The sequence below is a fragment of the Pinus tabuliformis genome, chromosome 6 (genome assembly GCF_031772625.1).
Source record: "Pinus tabuliformis cultivar Carrire ecotype Pingquan chromosome 6, CPIR1, whole genome shotgun sequence".
NCBI lineage: Eukaryota > Viridiplantae > Streptophyta > Pinopsida > Pinales > Pinaceae > Pinus > Pinus tabuliformis.
Genome location: NC_142292.1, coordinates 402,923,579 through 402,935,656, shown reverse-complemented (window position 1 = coordinate 402,935,656; position 12,078 = coordinate 402,923,579). Strand labels below are relative to the sequence as shown.

Here is a 12,078-nt window from a genome sequence, read left to right as displayed (position 1 = left end):
TCTCGGAGAGGACCTCAATAAAATGTGCTTTACCAATAGCACATCTATGTCCTGGTGCCCATAGCTCTTGACAAGTGAAGCACAACCGCTTCTTCTTTAGCTCCCTCCTAGCATCATCATCAAGTTGTACTCATCCTGGATTCCCCTTTGGAGGGGGAATACTCACATCCTTCCCCTTAGACTGGAAAGTTTGTCTTTAGGGGTAAGGTGTCTGGGTCCTGGGTAAGACATATTGTAAGTTCTGGGTCCTGCTGATAGTGTCCTGGAGTGTGGCTGGTCTAGTGGATTGAACTAAAACCCAAAGTGGCTATGCTAACCCCTCAACATACATATAGACCCTCCATGCTATGGATAGGTCTGGCACCATCATAGAGACCCTCAGGAAATCTGAAATGTAGGTCTTTGGGCTCCCTCTCTATTTAAGCCTTGTCAGCTCAACAAAATGTTGCTCTGGATCCCTCCGATCAAATCACTCCATCAGTCTCCTCGTAAACTCGACATATTCTGTCACTATCGAGTTCCCTAGTGTAACCATCTGATGGAACCACCAATCCTAGGCCTCACCATCCAAATGCAATGTTGCCACCTTGATGGCCTCTCTCTCTAACATCTAGTTAAGCTAGAAATAAATGTCCAGCTTCTCCACCAAAGACTTTGCTGAACTGTTTGATGAACCATCAAACATAGGAAAGTGGAATGTACTTGCTACACAGTGGGTGTCACCATCATGGTAATGTCGATACCCTCTGTGATGGTCGCGGGGTCTACTATCTTGTTGGAGCTAGAAAAAATCTCTAAATGAGAGGGCTTCCCTGAACTCCTGCCCATAGGCCTGGTACTCTACAAAATAATTGCCCATATGTTAGCTCCTAAGAAAGGTGGCATGGTAGAGCGTGTAGGGTCATGTGAGGCCACCTGTTATGCACTATCACGCTACTCTCGCAAATGGTGGGATGCGCTCGATCCCTCACCAACATGAAAAACCCGTGGGCTCTTACGTTGTCTCGCCTCTACTATCATGAATCTCTGCCCCATCATCTCAATCTACTTCGACAGATCCTACACAGATTTGTGGAGCATATCCGTAAATCTCTTCCTGTCATCATCTGCCATCGGATCCTCTTTCTCTGCGTACACCACAGGATCCTCTTGTTCTGCGTCCACCACTGGAACACAATCTCCCTCTCCATAAGTGTTCTCCAACCTATGCCTAGTGTCTCTGTATCTCTGACCTCTGTAATCAATATAGAGTTTTTCCTGAGTGTCATATATTGCTAGCTCCACAGGCTAAGCCAAATCTATGCTCTGATACCGCTGTAATATCCCTAACCTGAAATATTCCTCAAACCCCAACAAAATATCAACCAGGAAAATGCACAAGTGGTATAGTAGCTGAGAAAATCACAGAGATATAATGACAGAGATATAATAGTAGTGCATCAACAATAATGAACATATGAAATATAAATAGATACACACGAAATGTAGCAAGAAATGCTAAGCCATTTTATTATACTAAATAAACGAATGAGTACAGAGGTCATCAGAAGGACGGCACCTCGACTTGCACAAGGCAAGTGAAAAAATACACTCAAAATAACAAATGAATGGCCTCACACTAATCTGTGTCCCAGCTGCTGGAAAATTGTCGTGCTATTGCTGCTTCTGGAAATCAAATGATGATTTGGGGCTGCTCGCCTCCTTACAAAAGGTTGAAACTTTGGAATCAGACTCTACTCAAGAAACCCAAAAAAACCCAAAAAGCTTTTCTGAAATGGCTGAACCCCGAAAATCACCCCCTTGGGGTTCTGCACAGTTCCTCAAAGACATTGATGAAATTTCTGCTGAAATTATGATGAAACTACTCTTGGAATTCCAATGGAAATACCTTGCCTGAGAAGGCACTCGAAGTCCCCAAGGGCTAAGGGTGAGATCTTCGAACATAGACACTCAATGCACTAAATGGTGTTGTAGACTAGCTAAACAGCCAATGTGCTCTAAGTTGAAATGACTATCACAAATGATCATAACTGGAATGATAAAAATTAGGGGGCTCCTCTCTCCTTTATAGCCTATGCCTCTCTCAATCCCAAGGCTCACCTCCTCCTGCGTGATTCCTCTCTTGCCACGTGTTTCTTCCATCCTGCGCAGCCCCTCCATGTGTTTGTGTGGGATACATGTCTGCGTCCCCCTTTTGCCCCCTTGGCTCCCCTCTAAGTCACAATGTTGTGCTACTAGGAAGTGACTCTTTATTCTAAAAGTGATTTATGTCCCCCGTCCTCACTTTTTTTTTTTCTTATTTACAAATAACTATAGAATGCAAAATTTTAACAAAACCGAATATTCCAATTAGCCATGGCTAATTAGGAATATTACACATGATTAGTTGTAATAATGCCATTTTCATGTCTTGCTCCTTCATCTCCTTTTTCATCATCCCATTAGGTTCCTGTATCTGCAATTCACTCATGACAAGATGACATCATCCTGAAATCCTCCTCGCATAAGATGGTGCATTCTGGTCTAGGGACTGAGCCAAAACTGAGATACAAGTTGGGAAAGGAGGCTCAGTGACTATTAATTATGAATTCATAGTATCCAAGGGTGAGGCTTGAGGCCTAGATCTATATAATTTGTAGTTTAGGCTAGGCTGGGAGATAGTCTCTGCACAGTTTTGGAGATGAGTGAGTCTGGTTGAAGGAGGAGCCACTATGGAAGATTTCGATGCAATTTTGGAGAGGAAGGAGGACTGAATTTTATGCAGTTCTAGGATACAGTGGGTCGGGATGAGGGAAAAACCACTGAAGGCAGCTTCTGTGTAGTTCTAGAAGGGAAGGATGATCAGTAAGATTACACAATTTTGGAAGAGAAGACTGGTCTTGGGCTCAAGAATTGCGTAATGTAGCAGCCTTGGGAGATAGGAACTACACATTATACAGATCCCAGGGTCAAGGTCATGACCTGCTAACTAGAGCTATGTGATCTGCACTCCAAGTAGGCTGGGTGAAGCCAGGCTCAAGGGTTGGGGAGCTCCTTCGGAAAAGGCTAAGTGTTGGACTAGTGAAACTAATAGGTGAAGTTATGGAGCTTTGATTGTATCCCAACACTTAGAATTCTTTATGACTCAACAACATTGATCACACATGACACATCGACAACACTTTTTCTCATGTGCGACCTCTTCATGACCAGCTATGAAAAGTGTGACACCTAATATAGAATTTATAACGACCACGATGGCACTTGTGTGTCAACACTAAAAACTTTGTGAATGAGTGTGACATGTGTTTGCATGGTTAGGAAAACTCATAGACACAAATATGAGCTTACACATGAATTGTGACAACTAACATGCAAAAGAAGACATCTTTCCTATCTTGCGAAAGGGTGTTTTCAACCGTACATTACATTGAACACATAATGATATGATAATGATAATATATCCTTCAGACTAAAATAATAGGTGAGTTTCAAATTCACGAAAGATGTGCTTTGTTTTTAGTACCTACCCTCCAAAAGGTTGTGAATGAGATGGAGTTTTCATGCAACCCTAATCTATGAACTTCTATCATGCCTCATGGTTCCTTTTTCTTATGATAGGAGGATTATATTTTCTCCTCATCCCCTTAAGCATCGTATATCATGTCCTCCTTCTTCATCTCCTTCTTCATCATCTTCCATTAGCATGGTGGAATTTTTGTATCTGCAATCGAGTCATGACAAGATGACATCAATATGATAAACCCCTAGCCTAAGGTAGAGCATTTTGATTCATGAACTTGGTAGGGACTGAGTGAGACATTAGGGGAGAAGGTCCATTGATTTTTCAATTGTGTATTTCAAGCAACCGAGGGTCAAACTTGATCACTAAGAATGTGCAGGGCATAACTCCAACGATAATGAGGGAATTTCTCCATAGTCCTCACTAAGGGAATAATTTGCGCACTTCTCATTGAGGGAAAAATTTTCATAGTGCCCACTGAGGGACAAATTTTCATATTTTAAGAAGACAGTGGCTACTGCAGGATGGAGCCTTCAAAGCACAAACTTCACAATTCTAGGAGTTAAGGAGGACCACGGAACTGAAAGGCTTGAGAGACAAAACTACATAGTTTTTGGAGGTAGTGAGATTTGGCTGAGGGAAGGAAATAGGAGGAAGAATATGTTAAGATTTGTAGGAAAAGGGAGGCTGGAATTTGTACGCATTGTGCATTTCCAATGGGAAATGGAAAATCCTCAAGGTTGAAGATGTGAAATGCACTGTTTAGGAATGCTAGATGATGCTAGGTTGCTAGGAATCCTCTGGAATTTGGCTAAGTGTCGGATTAGTGGAATCGATGTGAACAGTGATAAAACTTGACTATGACCACACACTTGGATACTTGGTGATATAATATATATAATCCAAAAGGTATGAAAGCATAATTTTCTTAATTCAACAACCTTTATGGAAACTTACAACAAGTGTGGCCCCGTTGATAGAAGTTGTGAGGATAATGACAACACTTGTGTAATGGTGCGTGAAACCTTGGAAATGAGTGGGAAACATCTCTATATGATGAGAAAAACTCATTTTCATAAATATTTCCCCTTGATGCTACCAAAACTCCCCTTTGCATGACAAGCGATAACTCTCGTGCCCAAAGGCAATACTTGCTATATAAAGATAAAAGAGTGAAGGGGGCTTGACATAATCAACTGACCAGGCCAAGAAAAGCAGAAAATATCAGTGATCGATCACAATATCCACAATAGGCTCCAAAATTCAAGTGTAGGCAAAAATTTTGGATGCTATTGTAGCAGCTATAATAGAAGGTTAAATTCACTAAGGTTAAACTTGCATTAGAAAACTTTGTTCTTCGAGAAGGGGTAAAATGTGAAGAAGTTATGGATATGGTAAATAGGGTGTTGGTTAGCAAATTTTGAGGAACAAATTTCTTGACTGGGAAGCTTCATGGTTGGGTCAGGACGATATGGGAGGAGGACTTTTTGGATCTCTCACTAGTTTGAATACTCCCACAAGGATGGTTTCTCTCATATTTAAGTCATAAGAAGATGCAAATAGGGTTCTAAGAAGGGTTTGGTGCATCAATTCGGCTATGGTGTTTTTGAAGAGGTGGAACCCCCTTTTTTATGTGAATAGACAAAAAATGTGAGTCGAGATGATTTCGGTAAAAAATACATGTTTACCCACATAATTCTAGTATAAGGATATCTTTCAACAAATAGGGGACAAGCTAGGGACATTCTTGGAAGTAGATATATCTTTTGAGGTCTCACGACGAATTGTAATTGCATGTATTAGGGCCATATTAGACAGCCGTAAAGGGTTGACTGTAGTGCTGAATATTTCACACCATAGAATGGACCATTATGAAATAATGGACTATGAAGGAATTGCATTTTACTGTCTAAGATGTCATGTAGTTGTTCAAATTTTGAAGGAGTTTTTATTGCTCTTCTTCAGGAAAAGGGGGAGGAAATCTTCTTCTATAGATAATTCAGGGGATTTCTTCTATGGATAATTTAGGGATAGATAAGGTGGAGTCCTCTATTGGTTACGAAGTGAAGATGCTTGGGACTATTTATTCAAATGAGTACATACTAATCCAATGGATGAAGACGATAGGGCATAAGGCACCGAGAAGCAAGCTTCCATATCAACATCTAGAAAGGTTGGTCAACCTTCATTTCAAGTGCATCTGTAGGTACTGATGCATCTCCTATCTCTATTTAAAATATTTTTAATTACTTTGGTTCTCTAGTCATAGCATTAGAGGAAATTTCATCTAAAAGTGCCCATGTTATTCCATGTCATAATACATGAACCAATCAAAATGCTTTATATTAAAAAAGAGTTACATGTACATATTTTGGACGGAAATGAAGAAAAACTACTTTTTTTTCACTTATCTCTTTATATGATTACTCAAACTTCAAGTGTTGGTATTTGTTGGATGCATAATTGAATTCCATATCTTGGCAAGTATTCATTATGCATACTTTTGAGAAGACCAACTTTGATACAAATTGAAAATATATTAGAAAAGTGTGTTGAACATGCTTATTTAATGAATCTTCATTTTATATCAATGTAGGTCTTCTAAAAGATATGTATAATGGGTACTCATTGGATGTGGAATTTAATTCCACATCCAACAAGTGTCTACAATTGAAATTTGAGTAAAATCATAAGGTGATAAGCCAAAAATATGATTAAAAAAGTAGTTTTCTTCCTTTTCTCACAAAATTCATGACTCTTATTTTATTATTTTAACTTTAGAGGCTAGTTTTAGGACAAAATTTTCTCTAACAGTTCATTTCATTTATCTTCTATATCTCATTCCTAATTGAATCTTGGTCCCTAAGGTCTAAGCCTTATCTTGGTACCTTGTCCCTTATCAAATATTGTTGCATGTTTCCCTCACATTATTCCCTCCCTCTCCATTTTAGGGGATCTAATGTCATCCTCTAATTATGGTCCCAAATATAACTTGAGATCATAAGGCAAGGCTATAAATCCCTTGGACTCGGTGTGTGATTTGGGCCCTTCATCCCCCTTTAAAAATCGTTTAATCCTAAGCGCATACAATCCCATATGTCTAAGGCTAAAATCCAAGCCATCTACGATGTGGCAGGAGGAGGAAAAAATTTGATTGGCAAGGTGCTTAAATAAATGCAAACCCCTACCCCATGACTCAAATGAAGTTTCTATATTTCAATTGTCAAGGGTTGGCTTGCCCCTCCAAAAGACTATGTTGTAGTTGGAGAATATCAATATCCTATTTCTCTAAGAAACCCTATATGGTGGTTAAGGGGCACGAAAAGTTTTCGAAACTTTATTTTCTAGATGGTCCTTTTTTTTATGGATGCAAAAAGGCATTTTGGTGGTCTTCAAATGGGCTTTAAGTAAATAACTATTAAACTCTTAAGCTCTTGGGGACCTTAAGGGTTTATGGGGGCACATATTTTTGTTGCAAAACTAGGTATGTAATTCAAGTTGGTGAACATATATGGGTCATCTCAATATAGTTTTTTTTTGGAAAATATTGACGCCTCATTTGTTCATGAATGTTGAGAATTTGATTACTATAGGTGACCTTAATTTTTCCTTGGGTGCTTATAAAATCTAGGGCGAACATACCCACCAAGACCTCCTCTCAAATTTCTTCTCTCACATTCTAGAGATGCATTAGTTGGTCGATGTTGATATGAGCAAGTATAAACCTACATGGAAAAATAGGAAGACTATAGAGGCCATGATTTATCACTTGATTGAACGGTCCTTGGTGGTTGAAGCTTTGATGGTATTCCCATTTTTCACCAATGGGTAGGAGTGACGGGTAGTTTTGACCATCACCCCATCTTCTTCAAATAGAAAGGAGACTCTATAAAGTCAAAATGTCATTTCAAATTTAATTTAGCATGGATATTGTTATGATTATAATATATATAAATATAAAATAAATATAAACAAATGTAAATCATAAATGATCGTAATGATTAATTAAATAGTCATTAGTTTAATGGGAAGACATTTCTAAAATACATGACCATTCATGGAGATGCACCTACCTAGGTATATAAGAAGGTCTTATTCCATAACATTCACATCATCATATCAATTGTTTTATATAATACTCAATATACAACTACTTGTCCTACACTCGATGTCTTTGTCTTCAAAGTATTTTGAAGATTACTCTATTGTGTATAAGAATTTTATTCTTTACATTGCTATTAAAGCATTCGTGTGAGTATACATACCTTGTTCGCATTCGTGTGAGTATACATACCTTGTTCGTTACATTCGTATCTGAACCACATTAGTTGATGCCAACATATGGCCATCAACCTTGACCTTGTTGTCCTGAAACTAAAAGCATTTTGGTTTAGAAATTTTGAGAATTTTTCATTTGTTGATTTTAGAGGCCTTTGTCTATTTTTAACTAATTAAAAAGAATCAAAAAATATATATATAAAAAAATAAAAATGCAAAAAAATAAAATTTAAAACCAAAAAATATAAAAAGAAAAAATTGGAAAAAAATAAAAAAAATTCTATATATTAGAAAATAAAAAATAAAAATAAAAAAATATGTATCAAAGCAAAAACTAAAAATATTTAAAAAATAAGAAAAGGGGTTACCTCAAATAAAAATTGGGGAAAAAAAAAAAACATCATAAATTACATTAGCCGTTGGTGTGCGTCGCAGCCGCCGAGTCCCCTATCGACCATCCCCCCTCAAGGCAGCAGCCAGGTCGACCCGGTATAAGCCACTTTCGCAGTTTTTGTAACTCGCAGTGTTTCCACCTCGTCGCCGCAATTGCGAAACTAGGTCGGATGCCGCAACCGCCAACTACGCCATCGCCGCCTCCATTCTATTGCACGCATCCCTCACACGTCCAGCGCCAACTGAACACTTCCATGGTCCCTCTGCTCCAATCGATTCCATGAGTTATAGCTGTTGTTCCCGCTGCCACATTCCGCTAGGAAAATGAAAGGAGACGACTCTGAAACACCAACTTGTAACCCAGCCATCCGTACAGACATTGGCAAACCGTACAATAAAAATTGTGTTATACAAATCGGTATCGCTCATTTAACATTTTTAAGCAGTTGTCTATAATTCGATTTTTTGAAAGTTTTTCTGTGGGTGTTTCCGGTCAAAATTCGGCAGGAAATTATTGGAATCGCAAGTTTGATAGCTAGTTTCTGCACAATGAAAGCGTCTCAGGGGTTTTCGAGGATGCTGAATCCAAATATATAGTTAAAAACATTTTAACTGCAAAAAATCAAGATTTAACCTCAATTTCTTCCTGTTTCAATGGTTCTAAATAAAAAAAGGGGAACACTTTGTAATCAATTCGTGGTTTGTGTGAATCATCTACTGGTTCCAGAAGTTTAATCTTTGTATTTCAACAGGTTTTACAGACTGAATTTTAATATTTGTATAAACACATCAACAGGTTTTACATACTGAATTTTAATATTTGTATAAACGCATCAACAGGCTTTACGGACTGTTGTACAAAATGTCGCATCTCTAAATTGTGTTTTCATTCGTATGTAAAGGAAATCCCACACTTAATTTAATAACTAATTAAAATTCCATTAAAAAAGGGGGGCAGACCACAAAAAATATATCTCAAGTGAAACAATATTTAAAAAAGGGTAAGAGTAATTAAATTATTGTGTCTCACCTTCAAGGTTATAAACTAATCATTTGAGGTAAGAAGTTTATATTAAAAATTTTAAATCAAAATGGGGTTTAAGAATTGAAGTTATATTAAAAAAAAATGGTTTTCACAATTGTGACAAGTTAAAGGTATATTCAAAAGTATAAGTGTATCTATATATTCAAGAATATTTTCATATATATAAACAAAGTATTTTATAAAAAATTTATGAAGTGAAGCCACTTTTAAGTGGATATTTAAAGGGTACTTTTTTGTTGTAGTTAAGTAAGAATGTGATTGCCTGTGCTTCCATTGGGTTTAGCTTCATTGTCCTCCGCGGGCTCCGAGTCGTTCTCCACTTTTGTTGCAGAGTTTGTGATGCATGTGGAGGATGGTTTAGCTTCATTGTCCTCCGTGGGCTCCGAGTCGTTCTCCACTTTTGTTGCAGAGTTTGTGATGCATGTGGAGGATTTATTTCGGTGGGAGAATACAGCGAAGTTGGAAATTTCATTGAGAGTGTCATGAAAAGATGGCATAGTCCAGATTAGAGGGAATCGGTTTCGGTGGGGGACACGGTAAGGAAGGGGAGCGATGGAGGAACCAGCGAGGGTTTGGGCGCACGAGCATAGGATGGAACCAGGACAAGCCAGGCCGAGGGCTTACGGCAACATCAAAGGATACCGGGGACACGGTAAGGAAGGGGAGCGATGGAGGAAAGAGCGAGGGTTTGGGCGCACGAGCATAGGATGAAACGAGGACAAGCCAGGCCGAGGGTAGGAGGCAGGATCATTGTGCTGGCAGCGAAAACGAACGGCGAGTAACCTCGTGAACCCTCACAGTAACCATGGTTAACTCAAACGAACTCGTGGACCTAGACCCGGCTATGGAGGATATCCTATCGGTCTGGGGGAAAGACCCAACAGCCTAGAACATCGAACGATACTTTGGAGCACCTGAAATTCTAAGTTCAGTCCCTCTTTCTCCGGAAACACTAAGGATTAGCCAGTCCTCTCTTCACTCGATCAAGAAGTTGGAGGGGAATGACTATTTTTACCAGGGATCCCAAGATCTACAGCACTCAAGCAAGGCGAGCAGAAATGAGTTGCATGCAGCAGGCTCTCGACATTTCCTCCAAGGCAGCAAAGGGAAACCCCCATCCATCGGCCCGGTTCTCTCTGGAGGCTTAGAGGACATCGTTAATTTTGGTACAAGCACGGGGCAAAGGACCGAAGGGGGTTTCGGAAGGGTTTCGGCTGTTACTAGGGCATCTATAGCCAAAGGTCAAAGCAGTCCCAAAAGGATTGAAGGACGGAGGGAAGACGGGCCTGAAGGACCTCCAGACCCTCGAAAGAACCCTTCTGGATCAGCATTGGAGTCTCAGGTACAAAATCAATCCCTAGCAGAGCCTTTCAATAACTCTATAATCAATTCGCGTCTAGCCCCTTTCGAGCAAAGGCTTTCCCCCTTGAATCCCGGCCTGGAACAGCTAGAAGGGAACGAGATAAACAAGGAATCAAGGGAGGAGGACGTCGGGACAAGGAAAAAAGGGGAGAAAAGGAAAAAACAGAGACCAATCAACTCGCAGGATTTGGAAGGGAATCTGGTTTTGGGCATGGACGTGTAGATTGAAGAGGCCCTGGAGGTGGCTGAATGCACCTTGGTCGGTAGGGCGAGAGGGAAAAAATTCTCTTCCAATTTCATTAAAGCATGGGGGGAACAAAATTGGCAGACCGACCTCATTAGAGGTTTCGAGGTTTCAACCCTAGCAAAGGGCTGGTTCATGGTGCGTTTTGAGCATAAAGAGGCGGCCGATTGGGTGGTCGAAAAGAATTGGGCCTTCGGGAACATCCCTGTTCTTCTAAAAAAATGGAGTCCGTTGTTCGACGTTGTTCATGAGAAAACAGATGTCTTCCCGGTTTGGGTGAGGGCACCAGGGCTGCCTTCCTTCCTGTGGGTCGAATCAGTTTTCAAGGCAATAGGGAACAGACTGGGTACTTTCCTGGAAGCGGACATGTCCTTCAAGCAAACTCAGAATAAGGCTATGGCGCGGATCCTTGTCAGCCTAAATCCAAGCGGAGGACTAGCAGAGAAGATCAATCTCCAGTACAAAGATTTCATCTTTGAACAGATCCTGGACTATGAATATTTGCCCTTCAGGTGCCATAGATGCCATGTATATGGTCATTTGCTTAAGGAATGCCCCTTAGGAAGGCGACGGAGATGATTCCAGAGGACATCAGCGCAATTAGAGAAGGCTGCCCGTCTCAACCAGAATTTACAGAGGAAGGAGACCTCAGTACACCAGACAGAGGCAGAAATGGAGATGGATTATCAACAGGGGGGGCAGACACCGAATGCAGTAATTCAAGACACTCAGCTCAAAAGGGTAGACAAAGATCTCGAGCTCGGGGGCGCAAGAGCAATTATGGAGACCACTGTGGAAACGACAACAACTCAAAATCCCATCGAGAGCGAGGACGCAAAGGGTATGTGCTTAGATCCAAAATTTTCCCCTATTCTCAATTCAGAAATAAATGAAGATTGTCTGGTCCCTGAATCTCCTTCAAAAAATTTCATTTCTGATAACAATGAATTTATTGAAAGTCATGAAAGAAACACAGTGGAAAACTGCATTGAAATCATCTCGGCCGCAATCCCCTCCTTAGATCTGAATTGTGAAGGTGCTTCCTCTAATCCTATCCCCCCGGTCCATCATCCTACTTGCCCATACAATCTTAGATCCCTGGACACCAAACTGGACCCCTTAGATACTGTGGGTGGCATAGGACTATCCCCTCCTCTGAGTCTGAAAAGGAAAAAAAGGGGAAGGAAATCCAATCTCTCCATGGCCCAGATAAAAGCAAAACATGATGTGGCAGATGGGAAGCAACAGTCAATT

The 12,078-nt window shown here is 40.1% G+C and overlaps 1 protein-coding gene across 1 annotated transcript; it reads left to right on the top strand.

Annotated features, from left to right (window-relative positions):
* Positions 1-10,959: 10,959 nt before the first annotated feature.
* Positions 10,960-11,403, top strand: LOC149259007 (uncharacterized). The gene has a single exon (XM_089445350.1). The coding sequence runs from the start codon at positions 10,960-10,962 to the stop codon at positions 11,401-11,403; it is 444 nt and encodes a 147-aa protein (XP_089301476.1).
* Positions 11,404-12,078: the final 675 nt, after the last annotated feature.

Excerpts from the sequence above, each read along its gene's own strand:
- LOC149259007 (XM_089445350.1), top strand. The coding sequence starts at position 10,960 with ATGGTGCGTTTTGAGCATAAAGAGGCGGCCGATTGGGTGGTCGAAAAG.